The 27811-nt window shown below is 35.7% G+C and overlaps 3 protein-coding genes across 14 annotated transcripts in view; 1 reads left to right on the top strand and 2 right to left on the bottom strand.

Annotated features, from left to right (window-relative positions):
* LOC127510587 (tripartite motif-containing protein 16-like) overlaps positions 1-27811 on the bottom strand; it is a 295864-nt gene that overhangs the window by 57281 nt on the left and 210772 nt on the right. The gene's annotated exons all lie outside the window — the stretch shown is intronic.
* Positions 1988-12144, top strand: LOC127510590 (uncharacterized). 11 transcript variants are annotated; one of them, XM_051890278.1, is made up of 6 exons: positions 1988-2046; positions 2308-2541; positions 2866-2914; positions 4165-4340; positions 4662-4710; positions 9453-12144. In XM_051890278.1, exons 2-6 carry the CDS (start codon positions 2389-2391, stop codon positions 11285-11287), a joined length of 2262 nt encoding a protein of 753 aa, XP_051746238.1. In that variant the 5' UTR covers positions 1988-2046; positions 2308-2388; the 3' UTR covers positions 11288-12144. The 11 variants fall into 11 exon arrangements, with proteins under 11 accessions (XP_051746238.1, XP_051746239.1, XP_051746243.1 ...); XM_051890279.1 differs by having other exon boundaries at positions 2018-2046; positions 2339-2541; XM_051890280.1 differs by lacking the exon at positions 1988-2046 and having other exon boundaries at positions 2053-2541; positions 9456-12144.
* LOC127510667 (gastrula zinc finger protein XlCGF8.2DB-like) lies at positions 20454-27246 on the bottom strand. Of its 2 annotated transcripts, none has more exons than XM_051890565.1 (3): positions 27112-27246; positions 26310-26582; positions 20454-21756 (listed from the first exon to the last, which is right to left on the bottom strand). In XM_051890565.1, the coding sequence occupies exons 2-3, from the start codon at positions 26479-26481 to the stop codon at positions 20894-20896; spliced, it is 1035 nt and encodes a 344-aa protein (XP_051746525.1). In that variant the 5' UTR covers positions 26482-26582; positions 27112-27246; the 3' UTR covers positions 20454-20893. The 2 variants fall into 2 exon arrangements, with proteins under 2 accessions (XP_051746525.1, XP_051746526.1); XM_051890566.1 differs by lacking the exon at positions 27112-27246 and adding an exon at positions 27063-27082.

Here is a 27811-nt window from a genome sequence, read left to right as displayed (position 1 = left end):
ATTCAAATGTTTATGTAACTTTGGATCTGGTTGACTTATTTTCACAGGAGTCATCAATCCTTGCCGAGTCCAACGATCCCACACATGCTAGGTTTCGCCTTATGGTTTGTGCAATGTGATGAATTTAGCGCTTAAAAACTTTTTCGAATATCTTCAAAACCGTTAGTCTGATCAAGACAAAAATCACTGTAGGAAATTGTTCGTTAATTACATGCTAATACCCATTCGTTAATTACATGCTAAATCCTACTTTTTTCAAACTTCTCCTAGTCCGATTTTCACCAAATTTGATTCAGATCACCTTCAGACCATGCCAGCAAAAAGATATGGATTTTGTGTCGACAGACAAAACCGTTTTCGTAAAGTGCAGCAACAAATTTGAGGCATGATCCCCAAATGACGCAGAAGCTGCATCTCTGCACTGCTTTGCCCTATTGAAACCAAACTTTGCATGTTTCATTGTCACCTTATTTTATATTTTCTGTTCTTGTTGTTCCTCTTATCTTCAGTGATTCTGCTTGTTAACTGCAGGTGTTCATCACTAATGCTTAATCATCACTTGTAGAGTGAAGAAACATGCTTTGTAACACATATACAAGTGTTGTTGTGGTCTTACTGGAATCATACCAGCTCCCAAAAGACAACATACGCTGGTCCACCAGCACACAAGAAATGCAAAACAAAGCATGCAAAACATACTTTATGCTGGTGACCAGTGTCGTGGAAATTCCTAATACTAATCCGACTTCACCACTGGATTTTGTCCTCTGCATATAAGCTTAATAAAGCCTGAACCTCATAGACAGTCCATCGGCCTTATTTTCTAAACTTCATTGTTGATTTGAATAGCAAACAACTCACTGCATGCACCGCAACAGACTTTAAAAAAACAACGGTTGAAATAAAATGCTGCTTGGAGTCAACCAATCAAAATGCTGCGTGAACTCAAGCAATCAGCATGGTCAGCGCCCAAGTTCCACTCCTGAACGTTCTTTGAAAAAGTACTACCTCACGAGCAGGGACTTTCTGAGGAGGAAATTTTTACCCGGAACTTTATTTAGACCCTGGTCCCTGCGGTCAAAACACACCGAGTAACACACCAAACAGGGCTGAATATCAATGACTCACTCATTAACAGGGACTTGCTGCCACCTACTGTCAGGTTTAATTTCAAATTTAAAGTATCTTTTCATTTTTTTTTCAACATTAAATAACTGAATAATATTCTCTGGAATATTGGAATATAACAATACCGATATCCGATTATGGTAAAATTAAATATTGTGGAAAATTTCAGTAAATTGATGTAACGGTTGATCTCTAGTTACATGTATCAAAAACAACGAAAACAATAACTAGTCTTATTTTATAGGCCCAGTTTCTTTTACTTTTTTTTTTTTTATTGTGGGGCCAGTAGAAAAAATCCTTAGCTTTAAGCCCCTAGTTCCTGGGGAAAGGTCCTGCGGTGGAAAAGCAGAATTAATCCCCTTTTGCATACTGATATACTTAATTTATCATTTGAATTGTGATGACATTTAGGTGGCCTTAACTACTATGTACTTGCAAGTACAATGCACTAATTGTGTTCATATTGTATTGCAAAACACATTTACTGCTATTGAGGTGGGATACGGGTAAGGTTAGGGACAGGTTTGGTGGTATAGGTAGGTTTAAGGGTGGGTTAAGGTGTAGGAGATGGGTCAACAGTGTAATTATAGATGTAATTACAGAAATTAATTACAGATATTACATGCAAGTATTTTTAAAATATAAGTACTATGTAAAAACACGTATGTACAGAATAAGTGCATTGTATCAAATGATCCATTTAAATGTATGTACACAGTAGTTAAGGCCACGTAATATAATGCCAGGCCAATTCTTATAAATCCTTACAGTTCCTGGAACCCAAAAAAATGAAATGAAAGTGAAACTTTCCAAGCTTAGTGTTGGGGGATGGGGATGAGGGGGTTAGACACTATAAAAACCAATGTAGAGGCTTTCTGCAGCTACAGATGAAGAGCAGATTCGTGAGGAAACCGAACAGTAATCTTTTTTCTCATCATTTTACCTTAGATATTCAGAATATAAACTTTTTCGTATTCTAATTTTTTAAAAGTCTTAAATTACTTTCAATATGGATGACACTTATCTTTGTTTTTTCCTTGTTGAATTAAGGGATTTTAGGATCTGAAAAATAAATACTGTGCATTTCCTAGTATGACAAATAGATTTACAAACTGTTGTTTGGCAAAGCCTTGTCAAATCTATAATTAATAAATAGCTTGTGTGAACTGTTGCATCAAGGTGTGTAACAAAAGACAAACGCTGCACGCAGAGCTGCCAGACAACCAGACTTTACTGACAAAAGACCAAGAGCTACAGACTATGGCTAATCGTGGAACTCAGGACAGGATGAGCAAAACAAAGCAGGACTTGAGCAATGACAGGAGAACAGGAGGACAGAGACCGTCAACCACAGTGAGACCTCGCAGTGGAGGAGAGTCTGGCACAAGACTAAACTGCAAACCAGCAACAAAAGTGAGTAAATCTGTCTCCTTAAACATAGAGCCCACTTATTCTGCACTGATGAAAATAAGAAAAATGTACAAATCTAAAGGTCTGACATCCATCTTGTATAGTAAAGTTAAAAAAAAAAAAAAAATCTAAATGTTTTTTCTAACAAAATTTCTCATTAAGGAAATTATAATGAATTATTTTTTAGTATAGCAGTAACAGGCGGAAGATTCAAAGGCTAAATTGTAAAGTGTAATATAGAATACACAAAACACAATGTACATATTTTGTGATTTTAATCATTTGACTAATATTCAAACCTTTATTTCTAATTCATTATTTATCAAGACAAACAGCCATTTGCCGCTAACACAGAAAAAAACAGGATGTTGTCCAGGTGAGTACATTATCAGATGTGTATATATGTGTGTGTAATATATATATATATATATATATATATATATATATATATATATATATAAAATGTGTGTGTATAAATAATAGTTTTATTAGTAGTTTAGAATTTTCTTTAAGTGTGATTAATGTCATTAAAGCCAAAGGAATAAATATATATACTGGTCTGTTATTTTACATTATATAATAATATTAATATTTCAACTTTAGTCTCCCACATGAAAAAAAAATACTATAGTAATTTATAGTAAATACTACAGTGTTTTTGAACCATACTATAGTAAAGTACTTAAATTAATGTGTTGTGGTAATTCTATAGTTGCTGTGGAAATATAACTACTATAGTAATATAAATCAATTACTTTACCCAATAAGTTTTCTACAACTATAAGGGTATATTATACTACAATACACTACAGTTTACTGTAGTAAAAACTAAAGTATACTACAGTATTTATTACAGTTTATCAGTTCACTATAGTTAATACTACAGTATGCTGTAGCATTCATTAAAGTGTTGTAAATGCTGTTATATACACCACAATTTACTATGAGTTTTCGGTTTTAGAACAGCTGAATTGGACCACGAACCACGACTATGAAAAGCCATGATCAATGGAGCTGGACGATTACGATTCGCCAGCGTCCAACAAAAATATGTCTGCATACTCATGTTTGTAAGACACTCCAAATAATCTTGTTTTTCGTTTGCATTAAGATTATTTATATTACCCCACTTGCAGATAATTTTACTTATGTAAAATGCACTTAATTTAGATTAATTATAGATAGCAATAAATATAAAAATACTCATCTCTGGCTTTATTGTTCAAAGTGTTATTTCATAGTCTACCTATAAATCGATTCTGCTCTGCGCTTCACTACAGTGTAGCTTATGCATTCTCTCCATGCTGTCCAGTGCATAGTGCAGCTCCAGATTTTGAGAGTTGCTCAGCTAAATAAATAGGTTAACAAGTGTGCCAAATAGGCTAGGGGTAGTTGTGAGAGCAGATGCCACATACATTTTTTAATACGATAAATTAGTATTTCACGGCACCCAAATGTATGTGTACACAGAAGAAAGCTCTGTCTAGGCTCTGCCCTGGTATGGTTTGTGTTGAGCCATTTATTAGTCTGGCTGTTTGATGAGAAAAAGATTAAATGTAGTTGCAATAACCTGTAATAATCCATAGGCAACAACTGTTTCTGATGACTGTCTATTCTGTTGCTCAGTAAGAACAGATGACAGCACGGCTTCATCTAATTGTGGAACTCAGGACAGGATGAGCAAAACAAAGCAGGACTTGAGCAATGACAGGAGAACAGGAGGACAGAGACCGTCAACCACAGTGAGACCTCGCAGTGGAGGAGAGTCTGGCACAAGACTAAACTGCAAACCAGCAACAAAAGTGAGTAAATCTGTCTCCTTAAACATAGAGCCCACTTATTCTGCATTGATGAAAATAAGAAAAATGTACAAATCTAAAGGTCTGACATCCATCTTGTATAGTAAAGTTTAAAAAAAAAAATCTGAATGTTTTTTTCTAACAAAATTAATCATTAAGGAAATTATAATGAATTATTTTTTGGTATAGCAGTAACAGGCGGAAGATTCAAAGGCCAAATTGTAAAGTGTAATATAGAATACACAAAACACAATGTACATATTTTGTGATTTTAATCATTTGACTAATATTCAAACCTTTATTTTTAATTCATTATTTATCAAGACAAACAGCCATTTGCCGCTAACACAGAAAAAAACAGGATGTTGTCCAGGTGAGTACATTATCAGATGTGTGTATAGGTGTGTGTAATATATATATATATATATATATATATAATGTGTGTGTATAAATAATAGTTTTATTAGTAGTTTAGAATTTTCTTTAAGTGTGATGAATGTCATTAAAGCCAAAGGAATAAATATATATACTGATCTGTTATTTTACATTATATAATAATATTAATATTTCAACTTTAGTCTCCCACATGAAAAAAAATACTATAGTAATTTATAGTAAATACTACAGTGTTTTTGAACCATACTATAGTAAAGTACTTAAATTAATGTGTTGTGGTAATTCTAAGTTGCTGTGGAAATATAACTACTATAGTAATATAAATCAATTACTTTACCCAATACTGTACTAAGTTTTCTACAACTATAAGGGTATATTATACTACAATACACTGTAGTAAAAACTAAAGTATACTACAGTATTTATTACAGTTTATCAGTTCACTATAGTTAATACTACAGTATGCTGTAGCATTCATTAAAGTGTTGTAAATGCTGTTATATACACCACAATTTACTATGAGTTTTTGGTTTTAAAACAGCTGAATTGGACCACGAACCACGACTATGAAAAGCCATGATCAATGGAGCTGGACGATTACGATTCGCCAGCGTCCAACAAAAATATGTCTGCATACTCATGTTTGTAAGACACTCCAAATAATCTTGTTTTTCGTTTGCATTAAGATTATTTATATTACCCCACTTGCAGATAATTTTACTTATGTAAAATGCACTTAGATTAATTATAGATAGCAATAAATATAAAAATACTCATCTCTGGCTTTATTGTTCATAGTCTACCTATAAATCAATTCTGCTCTGCGCTTCACTACAGTGTAGCTTATGCATTCTCTCCATGCTGTCCAGTGCATAGTGCAGCTCCAGATTTTGAGAGTTGCTCAGCTAAATAAATAGGTTAACAAGTGTGCCAAATAGGCTAGGGGTAGTTGTGAGAGCAGATGCCACATACATTTTTTAATACGATAAATTAGTATTTCACGGCACCCAAATGTATGTGTACACAGAAGAAAGCTCTGTCTAGGCTCTGCCCTGGTATGGTTTGTGTTGAGCTATTTATTAGTCTGGCTGTTTGATGAGAAAAAGATTAAATGTAGTTGCAATAACCTGTAATAATCCATAGGCAACAACTGTTTCAGATGACTGTCTATTCTGTTGCTCAGTAAGAACTGATGACAGCACGGCTTCATCTTTGGTTGACCAATCAGCAGAAAGGGGCATTTTATTCCCGCCTGTGTAGAGATTGAATATTCAAGCTGTTTATCCATTAGAGTTTTATTGTTTTTTCATTTTGCGAATTAGAACAAAGTGTTATGAAAAAAAAACAACACAAGATTTGTTTATTTATGTTCATGAGAATGGTCGAATATGTGAAAAATGAACCGTTTCTTCATCTTTCAGTTTAGAAGACAAAAACAAGATAACAAATTATCCAAAGGTACACGGACCCATAAGATATCATAGAAGTGAGTTTTTGCTTAAAACAAACAAAATTATCTGCCAATGGGGTAAGAACAAAAACAATCAATTCAAATGGGGTATTCTTACCTCCATTGACAGATAATTTTGCTTGTTTTAAGCAAAAACTAATTTCAGAAAACAAGATATAATATCTTTTGTCATTTTACTTGTCAGGTCACTCCACCACTGGAACTAGACTTGCGTACAGCCTTTACCGGAAGCCAGTAAATATCGTTTATAAAATTATAAATGTATTTTTATATAAGAAATCAACAGGCAAGTGTGTGAGCGCGTAGCCAAAATAAGAAATGAGGGGCCTTCGCTGGTGGGTAGGTTCATCTCTTTGGTGAGATCCAGTGTTCATTTTTAGCCAACTACCCCTAGCCTATTTGGCACACTTGTTAACCTACTGTTCATTTTTCACATATTCGACCATTCTCATGAACATAAATAAACAAATCTTGTGTCGTTTTTTTCGTAACACTATGTTCTAATTCGCAAAATGAAAAAACAATAAAACTCAAATGGATAAACAGCTTGAATATTCAATCTCTACACAGGCGGTAATAAAATGCCCCTTTCCGCTGATTGGTCAACCAAAGATGAAGCCGTGCTGTCATCAGTTCTTACTGAGCAACAGAATAGACAGTCATCTGAAACAGTTGTCTGGATAACAGCTGTGGTTATGGGCAGCCCCACATTTCTTTTTCGGCTATGTACTGACACACTTGCCTACCAGTTTCTTCGAGGCTGACGCTTTGTAATCTGTACTTAATAATATGGGATTCAAAACAAACATTTAAAACAATGACTTGATCAATATGTAAGATTTTTGTCCGCTAGAGATCGCTAGAAGCCTATTCAAAACAAAGGCGTAGCTTGATGATGCCAAGTTTGAGCGCGGAATCTTGGGACATGTGGTCTTCACATCAACGGACGGTGCAAAAGAATCGGGATAGGACTCGGGAAGAAATCATGTTCATGGATGCGATTATTAACATTACTGTAGTATGAAGTAGAGCAGGACCGAGTGTTGTGGGAGCTGAACGAGGCCACTGGAGCGATTGTGCAACACACGCCTTACGAGCAGCAGAACTTTTATTATGCCACAGTCGCCGGCGCCGCTTCCACTTTTCCGGTCATGAGTATGAGGTAACGCAGCTCTGTTTATCATGTTAGATACATTTGAGTGTGTTGAAAATAATGTGATAACGTTACTCTCTGCGTTCACTCGGTGGCTGCTGTGAGACACTCATTTGAGACACACTGCAGTAAGATAGATCAATTTTAGAATATCATAATAAATTCTGGATGGCTTGTGTTGATAAATGGCATGCAATTCATTTTAAAATGTATTGTATGATGGAGAAAATTATGTATTACTGTTAATAAAAATAAAGCTGCATCTGATTATGTTGTTAGCTACTTGACAAAATAGTGTTTTTCTCTGAGGCATGGTAAAGCATGGTACTCGCAAAAAATCAAGAAAATTAGATTTAAACAATAAGACTAAACGTGTTGAGCTATGTAACAATAATTAGTTTTCTGTCTCTTGGCCTTAAAAGATTGGGCAAAAACCACCACAATTATTAAATTAAATTAATCATTAAAGACACTTCATATAGGGATGACACTTAATCAGTTCTATTATAGGCATCCAATAGGACAAGGAACAAGAGTTGATTTAAAACTTTTCTATTCAAACTCAGTTCCAATCATATTAAATCTCAATTCAGGGGGGAATTAAAATTATTGCACCTTTGCAATAATTTTAATTCCAGGCCCAGGAATATTTACCTTTTAAGTACCTTACAACATTAATAAATGACAAAGTGACAAGTAAATCAGAAAATAAATGAATTAATCAAACAAACAATTAAATGCAATGCAATAAATGCAATAAATCTTATGCAGGAACAAAAAAAGAATGAAAATAAAAATAATAAGACAACCACATAGGAGAATAAACAGGCATAAGAAAAATCCTCATATTGATCCAAAGTTCAAAAAGGGAAAAAAGTCCCTTTTTATTTCATTCCCTTATACAAATATACTATTTTAACAACAACAAAAAAAAAAAACTCTACACCAAAACCACCTCAAATACACTACATAATATGCCCTGAATTAGCGTTTAAATCACAAGATGACCCGACAACCCGGATTAGAAAAAATTCTCTCAAACGCTCCGTTTACACACAACTTCCCAATGATTTACGAAATTCAATGAGGAAAAACATATTCCTCAAAATACGAATCGTAAGCATTAAAAGCACAAAAGACCCCAGCATTAAATGTAGCATTAACACTCATTTTCAATGCAAAGCGGGGCTACAACAACAATACTCACAACACGTCCACTAGCGTGACCATGGCCGGGAATAACCAGCGCGTCAGACAACAAGCTTTTCCAGAGAGTGAGAGAGAGTGACAAATGCAATCACACTTCCCTTAAGTAACTTCCTACCTGGTTCCCCGTATATACACTCAACAGCACCACCCCCCCGTAGTAAACGGGAAAAGCACGAATCACTGACGACTGTCACAGTATTTGCACATTCAATATATGTTGACCAAGGAACGTGTTTAACTTGGCAAAATCAGGATGTGCATTAAGGCACAAAAAACTATTGTATTTGTACTACACATTAACATGATTTTAAATCATTGCTTATTGTACATCAGGATATCTTGTGAATTGAAAAGATAACTTAATTAACAGAATTATGGGCATCCTGAAGCAGAAACTGTTGACAAATGGAGAATAATTAGCATAGCTGCTGTTCATAACATTTCAAGCAAAGATAATCATGTGCACTTGATCTGATATAACTGGAGTACAAGGTTATGAGATTCATTATGTGAATGCTTAGCTAAAGAGATGCACCTTTAATCTAGATTTAAACTGGAAAAGTGAATCTTAGCCCTGAACATTATTAGTAAAGCTATTCCAGAGTTTAGGAGCCAAATGTGTTCTTTTTATCCTAAGTACTATCAAAAGTCCAGTTTTGTGACCTTAAAGAGCATGATGGGTTGTAGGGTGATAGAAGATCAGTTAAATGGCCCTATCAGTTGAATGTGACTGTGAGGGAACTAGAACAAAGAATGTAAGGAGATTAATTAGAGGCTGCAAGACAAGACAGATTGTGGATGGATATAATTTAGAATATTTCATCCAGTTCCTTCTACTTTGTATATTGTATTAATAAATGGATGTATTTCCTTTTCCTTTAACCAGCAGAGGTGGAACAACATCCAAAAAGGATTATTAGACTGTGCCAGTCTGCTGTTAACAACAATCAACAAATGCCAAGAGAAAGCACAAGCAGCAAAACCACAAAAAAAGACCAAAGCAATGGAAAAGGCTCAAGTGTTGCAAATAATATAAAGAACAACTGGAGCAGAAAAATAGAAGGTGGAAGCAATGAAAACCTACCCATGTTTAAACTCAACCTGGATGAAACATGGCAGAACAGAGATGGATTCTGCAGAAGAAGCACATTTGGGAAAACCATCATAAAAGAGAACAAGACCATTATGATGATCGGAGCCACAGGTGCAGGAAAAACCACTCTAATTAACAGCATGATCAACTACATTCTGGGAGTGCAATGGAAAAATGACTTCCGGTTTGTGTTAATAGATGAAGGGAAGCAGAAATCTCAGGCTGAAAGTCAGACTTCGGAGATAACGGCATATCAAATTAATCACATGGATGGCTTCCGAGTTCCATATTCTCTGACTATTGTGGACACACCAGGCTTCGGTGATACCAGAGGAATTTCACATGACCAGAAAATCACAACACAGATTCAGGAGTTCTTTGCTGCCCGTGGAGGCATCGACCGCATTGATGCCGTGTGTTTTGTTGTACAGGCTTCACTTGCCCGTCTGACACACACACAGAAATACGTCTTTGACTCCATTCTTTCCATATTTGGGAAGGATATTGCTGAAAACATCCTTGTGCTGGTCACCTTTGCAGATGGGAAAACACCTCCAGTTCTTGAGGCCATCAAAGTCTCCCAGGTGCCATGTTCTACCAATGAGTCTGGAGAGCCTCTTCACTTCAAGTTCAACAACTCTGCTCTCTTTGCTACTAATTATGAATCTGCAGAGGATGAGGAGTCTGACTGTGACAACTTTGACAAAATGTTTTGGAAGTTGGGGTTTTCTAGCATGAAAAAATTCTTCACATCCCTTAACACGATGGAAACCAAGAGCTTGTCTCTCACACAGGAGGTCCTGAAAGAGCGGCAACAGCTAGAAGTGCTTGTGCAGGGTCTCCAGCCCCAAATCAATGCTGGTCTGACAAAACTGGATGAAATCAAGAAGACAAGAGCTGCTCTGGAGCAGCACAAGGCTGAAATGGATGCAAACAAGGATTTTGAATACGAATTAGAAGTAACTGTCCCAAAACAGATCGAAAACAACACTTCCTACTACTTAACCAACTGCCAAAAGTGTTACTTCACTTGTCATGACACATGCGCTTACGCAAATGACAGTGATAAAGATAAGTGCTCTGCCATGAAAGATGGAAAGTGTCGGGTCTGTCCTGGAAAGTGTGCTTGGAATGTGCACTATAATCAGAAATACAAATGGGATTATGTCCCAGAAAAGAGAAAGGAAACTTATCAGGATTTAAAAAAGCGATTTGAGGAAGCACATGGAGAGGTCATGTCAAAAGAAAAGATCTTTGAAGAGCTTGAAAATGAGCTTGAGCTTGTCCAGAATACTGTGGCCATACTAATAGAAAATTCTCAACAGTCCTTGGAGCGCCTGCAGGAAATCGCCCTCAAGCCCAATCCTCTGTCCACCCCTGACTACATTGATCTGATGATTGAGTCTGAGAAACAAGAAGCCAAACCTGGATTTCAAGATCGCATTCAGTCTTTAATGGGCGTCAGGAAGAAGGCAGAGATTATCAGTAAGGTTTCCTCAGGAGAAGTGCTTTCAGAGGATTTGGAAACATATAAACCTGTTAACAAAAAAAAGGAAACATCATATGATCCAAGAGTCCTGCTCAGTAGGTTTAAGAATTACATGATTAAAAAAACAGGAAATTATTAAAAAGTTGTGATTATCTATTATTATAATACCTATCAACCATAATTTTTGATTCTGTTGTAAAATGTTCTGCATGCATTTTTTGACACTTCAAATACTTAAAACCTTTATCTTCATTGTATGCATGATATGATTTTTTTTTTTAACAGGTTTGTCAAAAGAAAAAAATGACGTGTTATACATCACAAACTAACTAGATTGTATTGTATTGCTGTTTTGGGATGATGCAGTTTTACTTTCATTTAATGTACTTATTTTGCATGAATAGGAAAAAAGAAAACTAAATCTAAACCTTGTGCATTGCCAATAAATACATTTAAATCATGACAACTCTCAAAATAGTTTTAGCATGCTAATGACAGTGACAATGCTAATGCATGCTATGACAATTGGTAGTGCCTGAGACAGATCAGACAAACAATTTATTTGTTTTATTTAAAAGATCACCAATCACAAGATCACTGAATGATTCTTAAAAATTCTGATGTGAAGATAAGCTAGAAGTCTCTGAAGGACCAATAAGTTTGTGCCAGGCTGCGGCCTTGTCTTTCCATTCATCAAAGACCTTCTGCATCAACCCAGTTCTCTCTCTCTCATCAAGACAACTTCAGCAAAGATCAACTGAAGCCTCAAGAACTTGTAGTAGGACTCTCACTCAACAGACGAGACTTTGTCTTATTTGACACATTAAGTATCACCTAATCCTTTTCACAAGTGTTAGAATGAAGAAACTTATGTTTCCTTCAGTCTGTTGGTTTTCAGAATATGAAATTTTATTCTTTACTCTGCTTCAGCTTTAACCCTCTTCCTACACCAAACCCAAACTGTGTGCTTGTTAATAAAGTCTTGTTTGTATTGCACTTGAAGTTGTTTATTGTTTTGCTAAAAATGGAGTTCCTAATCACAGCTACATGCTCGTACAAGGTGTTGGATAAGTATTAGGATTTTATTGTATATTGCCATGAGTAATATCTTGCCATAGTCTTTAGATGTTTTCACTAAACTTCACTGGATGAGTGTTGACAGGGCATCTTAGACTGATTCCATCAAGAATCCCCCAGATCAGTTACTTGATCTAAATACTTTTATTTATCTAATTATTTGTACATAAATTATATATGTGCTGGGAAGGTGTGAACACATCACAACAAACAACATTAACCAAAGCCCCATTTGTCCCTTTTCACCAAATTCAGCCTACTCAAAATTAGTTGTTGGTTAGATTAAACTTTTAGTTTAATTGGAATCTGCTGTCAAAGTTGTTAATGCTGCCAGAGTAGAAATGAGCTGTACAGTGTAGTCTTCCAACCCACTGTCCAAAAGGATGACCGTGTCATTGTTTTCGGACACCCTAATTACTTCTAGCTCTGCTTCTAAGACGTGCCTCTCAACAGTCTGGAAAAAATAAAAATTCACACTCAGGGTTAAGGTTAATGTTAGATTCTTATCAACTGTGAAAATTGTTCATTAAAGGTGATGTTAGCAGTTCTAGAACACCTAAAAAGCACCTAAAACAAGGGTCTTCAAAGGCGATAGAGACATGGACCAGGGACCCCCGATACAAAATGTGTCAAGCCTATGATTGTAACAATGTAACGCTTTTGTGCTGTTGAATTACTATTTGAACTTATACATTTCATTGTCCTATGCAGGAATATACTGAAAGCGTACTCAAACACGAACAACACGATACAATAAGTGGAGAGAACTTAAGATATTAAAGATAGTAAAACTTAATACAAAACAGGAGTGCTCTAATTAGTAACATAATGAGTAACTATGACAACTAAGGATGGTGGGAACATGGGAACAAAGACAACGAACTAAACATCCATAATGAAAATTAAAGTAAAACAAAAGTAAAACATGACAGTACTCCCCCCGTCCGGATGGAGACTCCTGGTGCCGTAAATGAAAGATGTTTAAATTAAAGTTCAGGAGACTGGAGGGGCAGAAGACCACCACAGCAGGACTGACGACCACATTAGTGGTTCAACGGATCACAAAACTCACATGCGGATAATATTACGTTTTTTGAGCCACAGATCGGACCATTTTTTGGATTAGCAAGAAAAAAAATTTCAGGGGAGGATAACAGCAAAAACTATGTGCAAAAACTACTTGCCTGTTTAATAAAGTTCAAACATTATTGAAGGCAAGTGAACAGTCAAATAAGAACAAATGCACTAACTACAAGCATAGATATACAGTACAATATAACAAAGTTACAAATAAAATAATGTTTAACTGTAGTATTCATTTCAGGTACAGAAATTTAATAATTAAATGTAAAATAACGCTATAGTGTTCACTATATACATTTAATATAGCTTAAAGGGTTAGTTCACCCAAAAATGAAAATTCTGTCATTTATTACTCACCCTCGTGCCGTTTTACACCCGTAAGACTTTCTTTGATTTTGAACACAAATTAAGATATTTTTGTTTAAATCCGATGGCTCAGTGAGGCCTACATAGGGAGCAATGACATTTCCTCTCTCAAGATCCATTAATGTACTAAAAACATATTTAAATCAGTTCATGTGAGTACAGTGGTTCAATATTAATATTATAAAGTAACGAGAATATTTTTGGTGCGCCAAAAACCCCCCAAAATAACGACTTATTTAGTGATGGCCGATTTGACCTGTCTGTGTACGGGTCCTAGCTACGCCTTCCTTATTCGACTTACGGAACAAACGCGGCGCCAGTTCTGTTTTTTCCGTAAGTAGAATAAGGAAGGCGTAGGACATACAGCGTAAGCTTTTTGAAGAATACAGAAAGCGGAAGCATGTGCAAGTAGCATGTATAGAAATATTGGGTCGAAAGGGCCGATCGACTAGAGGGTGCCATTTGCGTCTCGCTAGGAGCCCCTGGACCAGGCGGAAAAGTTTGGTTTCCCTACAACTTCATTCAGGGGTCCAAAGGTCAAAAAAAAAGGGACCACGAATCCTCCAAAAAGTTACACATTTATTGGGAGCGAGAGACTGCCCCCATATGGAAACAGAAGGTCGTGGGACTTTGAGATTTGAGATTCCAACTCTCTAGGGGCCCCCGACGCACAGCCCAGAAGTGTGAAACTCTAGGACTTTCCTGAAAAAAGCGCTCCTCCCCCACCTTCAAAATCATTCAAAAGCCTCTGTCTGTGCATGAGTGGAAGAGGCCTGAGAGAGCGATTTGAGTTAGAGGCTGAAAATGTTTTGCCTTCGCTTTAGAGCCTGGTGCTTTTGGTATGTCGCTCAGGGGCCACCGTGTCAAATTTGGGGCCCCTGGGACCCTTCCAGAAAAATCCCACTCACCTATTATTTGAATGAGTTTGCCATAGCGGTTTTACAGACACCGCTTCAAAAGGGCCCCAACGCAACAGCGTGTGCGATTTTGGGCCCCTGGGGCCTTTCTAGAAAAATCCCACTCACCTATTACTTGAATAAGTTTCCCACAGTGGTTTCACAGACACTACTTCAAAAGGGCTGATTGACTAGGAGGCGCCATTTTTCATCTCACACAGGCGCCTGGAGGGGGCAGAAAAGTTTGGCGGTCATACGAACTCGTTCGGGGGTCAAAAGGTCAAAAAGGGATGAGCACATGTTTTTATTTTTCCATGAATATTTTTGCTGATTTTGTTGAAATTTGGCTCTTTAATATGTTGTTACTGGGGGCCCTACGAACAAGCATTCGATGCAGAAGTGACCCCGGGGACCCCGAAGCGCCCTGCCACCTCCGGGCCAAAGGGGGCCAAAAGGCCCCGTAAGCGGCTAGCCGGGACGGGAGAGGACCCAGAGACGAGGGAGTGCACTTCGGTAAGTCCATCTTCTCGTGGGTCGGTTTAATTGTTTGTGTGACTAGTAGGCGTGTTCGCTGACTCTCTGCCTTTCTAGTTCTTTGCAGGAGGGACAGAGCCCAGCGAAGCAACGGCGGAGGTTTCTGATGGTGAGACTGTCCACTCTGAAGTCTCCTCAAAAGTTGGCCCAAAAGCTGTTCAGCCAGGCTAAAAAGAGGCAAAGGAAACAGACAAAGTTCCTGTGAATAGTTCAGTGAAATTAATGAAAAAATATAAAAAATAATGAAAATAAGAATATTGAAAATAAAATAAATAAATAAAAATAAATGATGTAAAAAAATGTTTTTAATTAAAAGTGGGTGGGGCATATTGAATTAATGGGCAGTCCTTGTTAATTGACAGGTGATTAGTTGGCATGGTAATTAATGAGGGATGGTATTTTGTTAAAAAAGGGGAGTATAGCAACCACTATTCTGGTATGATAGTCATTTATGCTGACTAATGACTGAAGGTGAGATATATAAATCTTAATTTATCCAGTTAAGCGTTATTGTAAATTGAATGTACTGTATATATACATATTATATATATATATATATATATATATATATATATATACACAACAGTTCTTTCTGGTTCTTGAATCTGATAGGCTGATAGCCGTGCCATATTTTAGTGATAACAGCACTCCTACCCTTTCACCATTTGTATCACTCCGCTAGAGCAAATCCAACGTAATTTTTGCGAATACTACAAACTGTAGTTTTAAGAGTTTTTTTTAGGTGAGAATGTAGTTGTTTAGACCTGAATTATATGACTTATATTTAATCATAGCGCCTATTTTACAATTTGTTTGTTTGCGAGCTCCAGGCCGTCAACGGCCGTTCAGGGGTCGTGCACGCGCTGAGAATAGCTTCATCTCAGCCAGTGCCTCCTTTGAGCTGTTGTCTGAATCGACGTTAAAACACTGATGAAAGCAGTAAGCATTAATATAAACATTGAAGATGTTTGCGGAGTAGAGTAGCCCCTTTGAATTTTCACGCTGTTGTGACAACGCATGACACGTGACAACATTAACATGGCAGATGTAGTCGTCCGAATTCCATTCATACTACCTATATTCATTCTATATAGAACATACTTTTTTAACGGTCGGGAAGTACGTTCAAATTCAAATGTAGTACCTACTGTAGTATGCGATTTCGGATGCAGCCTAAGTTTTGCACTGAGGAAATTAGTATGTTTGTTTCCACCAATCGCTGCACAAGTTAAGGTTACGTATGATGACGAAGGCACGTTAGTGCTAGCCCTCCCGGAACCCATTGAGAATGCATTGCAGTGCCTGCAGTTCAAAAAAAAGTTTTTTGAATGGAAGTCTATGGGAGCACTCTGGGCAATTCTCGGCCAGAGCGAAATCGCCCAAAAAGAGGCGGTACTCCACAGAACGTGACTCGACGCTCATTGGACTATAGTGTATATCCAGAGGCAGAACAAACAGTCTAGCAGTGGCAGCCATAGACATTATAATAAACATTAGACGCCCTATTGGCCGCTGGACCATACATCAACAGCACCGCCATATTGTGCGGGGCAACGTTCCCATAACGCTCCTAACTGGAATTGGAATTTGCTTTTTCAATGTGCATGTTTATAATCCATTATACACTGATTTATATATTATCAAATATAAAACAGTTCCAAAGACACTTTATCAATTAGTTATTAATAATTATGTCTTTAACAGCTAATTATTTTGCATTAGAGGTCATGAATGGTAATTTTGGTTTGTTTAAATCTATATCTTCTCAGCCATATGGTATTGCTTACAGCAGTTTGGAATTAAACTTGTTGCAGTGTTTTGCTAGTATGTAACATTAAAAAAAAAAAAATTATTTTCAGAAGATTGTATTGATTTCTGTTTTGTTTTGTTTTTTTTCCATTATTTTATTACAGAAATTACTGTTCATTAGTTACACTTAAAAGTAAACAACTTAAAATTTAAAATTTCTTAACATTTTCTTTAGGGAAATTACATCCTGTGTTTTCACTTTACATAGAGATTAGTAACCGTTTTATTACTCATAAGTATTTATAAAAACACAACATGGCTATTATTAACAATATTTTCAATTATTTGACAGAAATAAATCTGAATTAATAAACATTATAGCAATGCAGGTTGCATCTTTATAAATACACTCATGGAGCCATACGACTGACTAATTAATACTTATAAATCACTATATAATGGATTATGAACATGCGCATTAAAAAAGAAAATGCATGACTTATAACTATAACTGTTCTCATAATGCATTATAGGTCTTAATAAGTGTTTATAAATATATTTATAGAACAGTAATACTTACTTATTCATTATAAGCATGGTTTTCATAGAAAGTGTTACCAAAAATTTTTTTTGGGAATATACTATCAGAGAAAATACTTATATAAAAGTTACTCTGGTCTCTCACAAAAAAACTCGTTTTACATCCTTTCATCCACATCTTTTTTTTTTAACTTTTAAACATCCAGCATGTGGTATAGCTTATATATGTACAATCTTTATTAATGTTTTTTAATTTTAAAATGAGAGAAATGAGAATGCAGATTCATGCTAAAAAAAAAAGCCTACCCCTAGGAGATACAAAAAAAAAAAAAAAAAAAGGCATGATAATGATATTATAATATAAATATTTTGCTGAAAAATAAAGTTAGTATACCAACATTTTAGACACTACCAAATACCAGAGTATGACAGATTGTAGTGTAATAAAATGGTTAAATACACAGGAGATAAATCATTTGAGGTTTTAAGAAGCAATACTTTACAATCAATACAGAACTTAATAGGTAACCAGTGTAGAGATGATAAAATTGGTGTAATATGATCATATTTTCTTGAAATGGTAAGAACTCTTATAGCAGCTGCATTTTGGACTAATTGTAGCTTGTTTATTGAGGAAGCAGGACAACCAGCTAGTAATGCATTACAGTAATCTAGTCTAGAGGTCATGAATGCATAAACTAACTTTTCTGCATCAGAAACAGATAACATGTTCCACAGCTTAGCAATGTTTCTGAGGTGGCTGTTTTTGTAATATATGAAATATGATGAGTTGCAGTCTAATATAACACTCAGGTCTTGTTGAGGATGAAGTAACAGCACATCCTTCTAAATGCAAGTTGGAGTCTAAGAGATTCTGTGTACAGCTTTTTGGTTCAATAAGCAATACTTCAGTCTGAATTTAATAGAAGATTACTGGTCATCCAATATTTTAAATCCTTAACACACTCTGTCAAATTGGATAATATAGAAATTTTTCATCTTGTTTAGATGAAATATAAAATCACTGGCCTCTTTATTCGGTACACCTTGCTAGTACGGGGTTGGACTCCCTTTTTTGCCTAAAGAACTTCCTTAATATTTCATAGCATATATTTAACAAGGTGCTGGAAACAGTCCTCTGATATTGTGGTCCATACTGACATGCTTCATATTTCTTGACTGTACATTAATGATACGAATCTCCCGTTCCAGCACATCCCAAATTGCTCTTGTGACCACCCTGCACAATTTGGGTCTCAAAAATATTAAATTATTTTTTATATATTTTATTTTTTATCTATACATGTCTATTTCTATTTACATACAGTATATATGTTTTATTTCAATCAAATGAGTTTTCTGAATTCTGAGTGGCAGTTGAGAGTTGCCATGATGACTGTGGCGCATCCTCAAACAACACAAAGGACCACTTGAATAACACCAAGTCTTGTCTCTCTCACTCTCATTTATTATTAAAGTTAGTTATAAACGTTATAAATAGATAAATGAAATGTGCATTTTAGTCACATAGATATTGTTTTGTGCCATCCCAAAATACCAAGCCATTTAAAACTCCAAACAAAATGAGGTCTGCGTAGGGACACACCAAGCTGACGGTCAGCCATTGGGCAACGTCGGGCTGCTTTTGAGTGTCGGCCGGCTTAGTTTTTCCAGTGTGTTCCACACCAGATGGCGTCTGTTTTTTTTTGTTTTTTTTTGGGCCGATTCAGCATTTTGAATCCACGTTGGGCTGTCGGTGAGAGAGAGAACTCTGATTGGCTGTTTAGATTAGCGAACGAGTCAGTGCACGAGAATAAAAGCAAAAGTGATGAAAGCGAGCAAAGAAGTCAAGGTTGTTATAATGTCACGTCATCTTACCTGAGCGTTCGAATACACGAATATTTTCATAATAACATGACACAACTGAAAATGAAAGTGATCACTGTGATTGATATTCTAAATGTAAGCCAGCGCTGCTTTGTTTACAGTTTGTATATCGGCAGTCTTAGTTTCAGTTTCCCGTTTTGAATTACGAAAATAGACTATTGATACCTGCTGATAAAGACAGACATTTACTTACACGCAGATGCAGAACGCACATGCTAGATGACAGTAGAGCTGAGCGATTAATCGAAAAAAAGGTCACAATCTTATTTTATTAATGACAACGAATCGCCCACGTCTTTTAAACCATTGATAAAATCATACTGGAACATTCAAATCTGTGTTTGTGCTGCCGCACTGAGCCAGAGAGAAAGGTTTTGAGTTTCTGTGTTACAAATGAAGAGTTTGGTTCCAAAACGCTATAACTCCATTTTGATTAATTTGAGTAAAAATGTGTTTTCTTTACCAAGAAAGTGGCAAGATGAAAACCACTATTTTCACTATTTTTATTTTAAAAGGTTTATTATAAAAACGGATTATTTTTTCCCCAAAATGCAATAAATCCACGACAGGTTTTTTTTTCAAATTGATTCACATATATGACAGCCTCTGAACTTTGATATTAAAAATACATTCAGACGTCGCTCCCAAAATGAATTCAACGAGTCATCTTGTGATTTCTATGGCTTATGTTTCTTTCCCACCGCAGAAACCACCACAGGTTCATCAATGCTGTCAAAATTATTCATTTTTCTGTTTTTGTTGATCACAAAGTACAAAGCAGATAAGGAAAACTAGGATGCTGGGTGTATTCAGAGCGCTGCCATTACTGTTTACAGTGCGTGGAATAAATTACTTTTCAGTACCGACCAGATACAATACTGATTTTGGCAGAAACTCAATTTTTTTGAAAATGGCGTTTATCGCGTTTTGGAACCAAACTCTTCAAATATTCAAAGTATCAAAGAAGTACTGAGATGTGTTAAAAGTTAGGATGTAAACTCTGATGTCTACGATAGCAAAACAGAGCAAACTACCTTTTGAAACGAACTTGGAGCTTCAAATAATGGTTGAATCAATTATATCTTATGCCACTAGGTGGTGACAAGTGACTGTTAAAAATGTATTTGTCATCGATTCATTCATTTAAAAGATTTGTTCAAAAACATTGATTCATCCAGTAATGAAACAAGTATTTATTATTGAGTCATTAAATTCATTCAGAACCATTTTATAAAAAAAAATCATTCAAATTAATTATTTTTCCAGCAATAAATATTTTGTCAGAACCTCTAGTAAATACATGTTATTTTGTTTAGTTTTATATTCAGAATCGTGGGAGAATCACAATCTCTGTTTGAAGTCCAAAAAAAAAAAAAAAAAAAAATTGTGATTCTCATTTTATCCAGAATCTTGCAGCTCTAGTTGACACTCGCCTTTAGTCCTTTCGGTGTGTTCAAGCCAACGAGAGGCGACAACACAGTCGGCTTTGATGTCAGTTTGGTGTGTCCCAGGCTTAAGTATGATGACAAAAGCATTTATTAATTACACTGATCCAAATTTAATTTCCTTCTTCCAGAATGAATGCACAAATGACTTTGAATTTGCACCTTTTTCTAAGCATCTTGCAATGGCGAGGAACACTGCGATGTATTTCCACAACGTGTTTGCCAGTGACGCTTCAGGTCTCTTTTATACGTGAAAGTTTCTTCACACTGAAGACACGTGAAAGGCCTCTCTCCGGTGTGAACTCTCATGTGAGTCTGAAGGTTTCCATTAAGCGTGAAGCTCTTTCCACACTGAGGGCAGGTGAAAGGCTTCTCTCCAGTGTGAACTCTCAAGTGAGTCTGAAGGTTTCCTTTAAGTGTAAAACCCTTTCCACACTGATAGCACATGAACGGCTTCTCTCCCGTGTGACTTATCACGTGATTCTCAAGGTGTTTCCTGTCTGTAAAAGTCGTTTCACACTGATGACATGTAAAACAGTTCTCTCTTGAGTGAAGCCTCATGTGCTGTTTAAGGGTTACTTTGTGTCTCAAACTCTTTCCACACTGATCACATTTATACGGCTTCTCTCCAGTGTGACTGTTCCAGTGATACCTTAGGTTTAGTTCTGTTGTGAAACTCTTCCCACACATTTCGCAGGTGTAAGGCTTCTCTCCATTGTGAAGTCTCATGTGCCTGTTAAAGCTTCCTGTTTGCGTGAAACCTTTTCCACACCGAGGGCAGGTGTAAGGCTTCTCTCTGTTATGAACGCTCATGTGGTTTTTTAGGCTTCCTTTTTTCTTGAAACTCCTTCCACACTGGTGGCAGGTTAAGTTAGTTTGTGTTTTTTTAGCTCTTTTCCGTGAGGAAGTCTTTTCAGTCTGTGAGCAACTAAAAGATTTGTCTTCAGTTGTGAAATCATTATGTTCCTCATACTGATCTTTCTCTTCCTTTTCATTCAGTACTTCACTCTCCTCTTTCAGCGCTGCCAGGTCTAAGGTGAAAAGAGACAAATAGAAGTTAACAATGGCACCAATCATTTAGGCATGTATGCAGAATCCTTTAACCACAAAGCAACTGAAAGAGTAATCTCAGAACCTTTTCACAATATGGTTTACTCTTTACTTTGTTTAGGACACATCCCAAATACTTTCAAGCTGGCAGTTATCAAAACCCTTATCTAAAACTCAGTTTTACCAATAAGAATTGATTAATTTTAGACAGACTTTAAACTGCAATGTATGTCTAAAATATTAGAAAAACATTGGCAACCTCAATTATGTTCAGTTTTGCAGAGAAACTGTATTTGTAAACAATATCAGTCAGGATTTAAGCCACATTGTTCATGTTTATTATTCATTCTCCTGGATAGCTTCATAATCATGTTGGCATTTGTCCCATCTATCCAACTGATACTACTTTGCTTGTGTAAATGAAGAGTCATCTTATCAAACACAAGTATGGTGTGCCACAGGGCTCAGTATTAGGTTCTCTGCTTTTCTCCTTGTAGTCAACATCATTATATTTCACTGTTATGTCAGTGATACTACACAGTTTTCTACAATTGAGAATAGGGCTGCATGATTAATCAAAATTTAACCAAAATCGAGATTTGGCTTAGTGCATATATAAATTCTTTTTTTTTTTTTTTTTAATTTACATCACATAAATTCATCCATTTTCCCCGAAATACTTAAAAGTAAGTGGCTGGTGAACTGGGAGAAGAATAAACTATGTTTCATACACTATATGTATCTGATATGAATAAAACAGTGATTATTTTTGCAGCTTTCATAGACATCAGTGTATGGAATTTGAACAAACTATAAATGCTATACATTTTTAAATTACATTTTAAATATAATAAACTAATGTTTTCCGAATCAGTGTCGGCTGCAAAGTTGAAGTTGACATTGCCGACTCTCATCATCTCCGCACACTGGACGCGCCTTGAGAGAGAATGCACATTTCATTCGGATTACATAATCAGAGTAGCCTATTTTCTTTTCGTTTTGAATTATTTCTCTTAAAAGTAGACATTTCAAGCTTTCTATAGATATATTTCTCATGTCTTTGAGGCAAACAGCCGATGAGTTTCGGGTCATTTAGCCTATAAGACGCGCTCCAGTTCACGTGCAAGTGATCGCGCCGGCGCCTCCATGTCATGATTATATTGTCTGCTATATTTGCTTCTTATTTAATAAATCCAGGCAATTGGTTGATGAAACATTGATTAAATTTAAGATATAATTTTTACAAAACTAAATTCACTTTAAAGAAAGGCTTTCTACAAAACAAAACTTAATGAAGTGGTCAAAATCATGCCTCACCCACTCCATGTCTCCCGATATATTGCACATCTTATGATATATTCTATCTTACTCATGCTGTTCAGTTTTCATTATCAAACAGATGAATTTAAAACATAACTTAGGCTTATTTAAACAAATATGAAACTACGTTTTCTTTAATGGCTAACAACACAGTACAGTACAGAGAAATTTCATGTCGTAAGCAAGAGCGGGTCATGAGTCACGAGTCTAGCATCATTTATTTTTAGACTTATATTTAACATTGGGGGCATCCAAGTTATTTGACATATTTATTTATTTATTGTTTTAAGTAACGCAATAGTTACTTTCCCTGGTAATTAGTTACTTTTATAATGATGTAACTCTGTTACTAACTCAGTTACTATTTGTGAGAAGTAACTATAACTAAGTACTTTTTTAAAGTAACGTGCCCAACACTGCTGGCTGCATACATCATCAAGGATGTCTTATTTAAGAAAAGTAATCGTAATAAAATTGACTCGTCTGCCCTTGAAAAACCAGGGGAGAAGGTGTAAGTCTCACGCCAGGCCGTACCCATATCTGCAGCAGGTGTCCAAAGTGAACAGCCTCTGGCGTGTTGAAACAGAACAAGGCAGATAGGGAAGCCGGCAAGTCAGATCTGTAACTTCGGGATAAGGATTGGCTCTGGAAGTTGTCTTCTCTGAACTGTACAACCGCGGAGTGATCCAGAATAGCTGCGCTATGAATTTGAACTTGGACAATGTTCGTATGAGGCTGAGGGGGCACAAATGATGTTGTCCTATTCCTCGTGAGGTGTCAAATACTGTAATTTCTTTCTTTGCTAATGGTTACTTTAATTAAATGAGTCAACCTCGATGCAGCCTTCAAAATAAGACACTGCTTTTGTCTTTACTAGTGAACAAAACAGAAGGAAATGGGATGTGTTTCCATTTACATCCATGCAGGTCTTAAAGTGACAGCAGCCTAATAAACCAGCTGCTGTCTGTGATTAATATTAACCAAAACAACAAAAGAAAATGGAAGAAAAATAAATAAATAAATAAAAATCACCCAATGCTTGACTGAATAACTTTAATGTACTTTTTAAGAATGTGTATAGTTAATTTATAGAGTTTTTTTTTTTTTTTTTTTTTTTTTACATGAGATTATTTAATTTCTTACTTGAATGCTACTATTATATAGACCTACTGTAGCCTACCTGAAAAATGTAAAACAATGTTTATTTCATTTGTATCCTTCTTATACAGAATGTCTCTGGGTCCACAACCACGGACACTCCAAAATGAACAGCCTCTGGCGTGTTAGAAGAGAACAAGGCAGATAAGGGAAGTCGGCAAGTCAGATCCGTAACTTTGGGATAAGGAGCGGCTCTAAGAAGCCGGTCAAGAGTACACCTTTCAATAAAGCAATCCCCATGTTCGACTGTTCGTGGTTGTGGACCCAGATTTTGGAAGTAAAAAAAAAGGACTAAGAGGCCAGTCAAGGGTACACGTTTCGATAAAGCAATCCTTCATGTTTGTTCCTTCATTCACATGTCTGAGTGTAAGTTTTTATATGTACACACACACTCATTGATCTGGACACTTTAGTTCATTTATGTAAGTGAGGATAGGGAAATAAAGTAAACTGTGACATTATACCCACAAAATCTCCATATAGTGGACTACCAGTGATATTGATAAAAATTTGGGACCAAAAATTATTCAGACACTTTGACCTGACCATGTTTTGCTTAAGTGTGATCTGACATAATTAAGATCATTTTTTTTCTGACACAGTTTACCTCTGAGATCTTGTCATATTTTATTACCATTTTTTAAAACTAGAGTGAATAAACTGTATTAATGAATGAAATTTTCAAGGTGTCTGAATACATTTTGGTTTGACTGTATATATATTTTATGCGGCGTGGCATCGGTTCAGTATCGGTATCAAGGTATTGTAGTCAGGTATGGTATCGAAGTCATAGTTTTGGTATCGTGACAACACTAAAATAAAGGTGACTTGACCCAGTGTGAAAGCCCCCTTATTTACACTGAAAAACAAACAAACACTCAATCTATGTGGACAAGTGCATTTTGGCATGACTTACAATTAAGTATTTGATGAAACGATTCAATAGGGATTTTAACAAAGCCCATCATTTTTTAAAAAATCAAAAACCAAATCAAAACATTCATGATATTGCCAGTTTTTATCGGATTTCTAAACATTTCCTACCAGCTCATAGACTGCTAGCATCATTTTAGCCGGCACCCGCCATTTGTTACAGAAGTAAGACTGGGGCTGCATCCGAAAACCTAGGCAGCTGACTTGTTGCCTCGCTGCCCTATCAGGCAATGACTTGTAAGGCAGCGTTTGTGCATGAAGGCACCTCACGAAACTGATTTCAGACAGACTTCTGAGGCGGCGTAACTGTTTAATGATCTACAGCAAAATAGCGCGAGCTTTGGTGAAAACTAAACAAATATTTAATTACTACAGTAGTAATTTCTCGCTAGAAAGTGGAAAATTTGTCATAAACGTACATTTACACACAAACTGACCAGCAAATGCAACTTTTGGACACCATCTTTATTTTTCTAGCTCAACTGTCACAGAATGTGAAGCACAGGATTGTGGGATATCAAACACAGCGAAGGATACATCTATGCTGCCATCAAAAATGGTCAGATGAAGGTATCTCAGGAGACAAAAAGTGAAGCTAACATTGGATTCAAACGTGCCTTGATGCCTTACTACCTTGAAATGTGTCCTCCGAAGGCAGCATTTTCCAGTTTTCGGACGCAGCCGCGAATTACTAATGACTCGTTTTGGTAATTCAGATTTGATTCTTTCTTTTAGGAGACAATAACTTTATCTTACGCTGATTGTTAAAACTTTGCAAACCTTTTACTTTCACAAACAGCTATATTACACACTTCATGAAAAGCAATATTAAAAGTAAAGCATAACTTTGATTTAAATGCTCTTTTCGTGCACTAATTTTGTACTTAATATGAATATATTAATATAAGTACTTCTTAAGATAATCTTCAGAACATCTAAGTGTACTCAACTGTGCTATTTTGAGACACCATGAAATATGAACTAAAATGTGCTTTTAACATACTATCTCAGTTTTTAAAAAATGTATTTAGTTACCACTTATAGTACATTTGAACCCATAGTGTACTACAAGTGGTTTAATAAGGATGAAATGAATGAGTTCAGCTTTGAGAATGAAACCAACCTGTTTGTTCCTCAGTTTCTTCTCGTTTCACTGTGAAAGTTTCTTCAATCTTCATGTCTTCACTCTCCTCTTTAATGAATGCCATCTTTGTTTGTTCCTCAGTATCTTCTTGTTTCACTGTGAATGTTTCTTCAATCCTGAAGTCTAAACTCTCCTCTTTAATAAATGCCATCTTTATAATAGTGTGTTGGGGGTGACAATAATTAACAGAAAATAAAATAAATCCAAACTAAATCTCTGGTTGCTTCTCAATCAGCTCTGTAGTTCAGCGCACTGTAAGAAAGTCAGTCAGAGTTAAATTACATGATTAGCCTAAAAGTCATAAAAATGCTCAAAACTAGCACTACAAATTAATAAACACAAACTATAAAACATATTTTGTATTTAAATGAGGTATTTAATGATTTGTAGGTTACATTTAAAAATGTAAAAAGTTTACAATATATACGTTCTTTTTGTATTTACACTATTTTGACCTTCAAATCACTGAATCATTTTGCAAAGCATTCGATTCAAATGACTCGGAGTTTCGAAAAGTTTTCTCATCACTACTCGCCAGTGACCTGAATTTGTGGTTATGACAAACTAATTCATAGTAAAGGAGCGAAATAAGACGCACCGTTTCAGATACTCATGTGTGGATGCGCTTTACTCACACAAAATAACGTGCGTTTATGTTAGATAATGCATTACAATATTTAATTCAATAATAACGTATTCCTTTTAAAGGTCATCTTAAAACTATGAAATTACCTGAATGTTTGATTTGATTTAAACACTTTAAATGCTTAAAAACACGAACCTTTCTTGAGCCGAATCACAACAGATGCAGAAGCGCGGCGCCGCCGTATGACGCCAGAACACCAGACCAAAATAAAAGCCCTTTTCATACTAAAATACAAAAGTCGATAGAAATTAAAGTGCAAATAATAAAACATATATCAACAGCATCTAGAGTTGAATTATTAGTGAAATACATATTTAAATCCATGTTCAATGACATACTGAAAATAACTACCAAATAATGATTTTGTGCACACCATTTATTTATTTACCAACCCAGGTACAAATAAAGTGTACTTGAATGCAGTAAAAATTGCAAATATATTTGTAGTACATTCTTATTTTTTTGTGCTAAATAAAACTGTAAAAGTTATACACTAATTGAAAGTATATTTCTACTTCGGTAGTACTTCAGTGCAGTATACTAAATACCACTAATACTTAAATTGATTTTTAGTGCATTGAAATAAAATATTCTACCACAAAAATAGTTTTATTAGTTTGTTTCTTAAAAGTGTGCATTGAATGCTTTAAAACTTAGCTCAATCTTAGTAGGCTTTTATATTAATCCCAAGTTTAAATTAAATTGATTTTAACACAAATGTATTACTAATATACTAGTTATAAGTACATCAAGTACAAGTCAGATAAAGTAAACCAAATATACATAAGTATTTCATAAGTGCATTACTTAAAAGTTTGCTATGAACTTCTTAGTG

The sequence above is a fragment of the Ctenopharyngodon idella genome, chromosome 4, assembly GCF_019924925.1.
Source record: "Ctenopharyngodon idella isolate HZGC_01 chromosome 4, HZGC01, whole genome shotgun sequence".
Lineage (NCBI taxonomy): Eukaryota > Metazoa > Chordata > Actinopteri > Cypriniformes > Xenocyprididae > Ctenopharyngodon > Ctenopharyngodon idella.
This window is presented reverse-complemented; position numbering and strand designations above follow the sequence as displayed.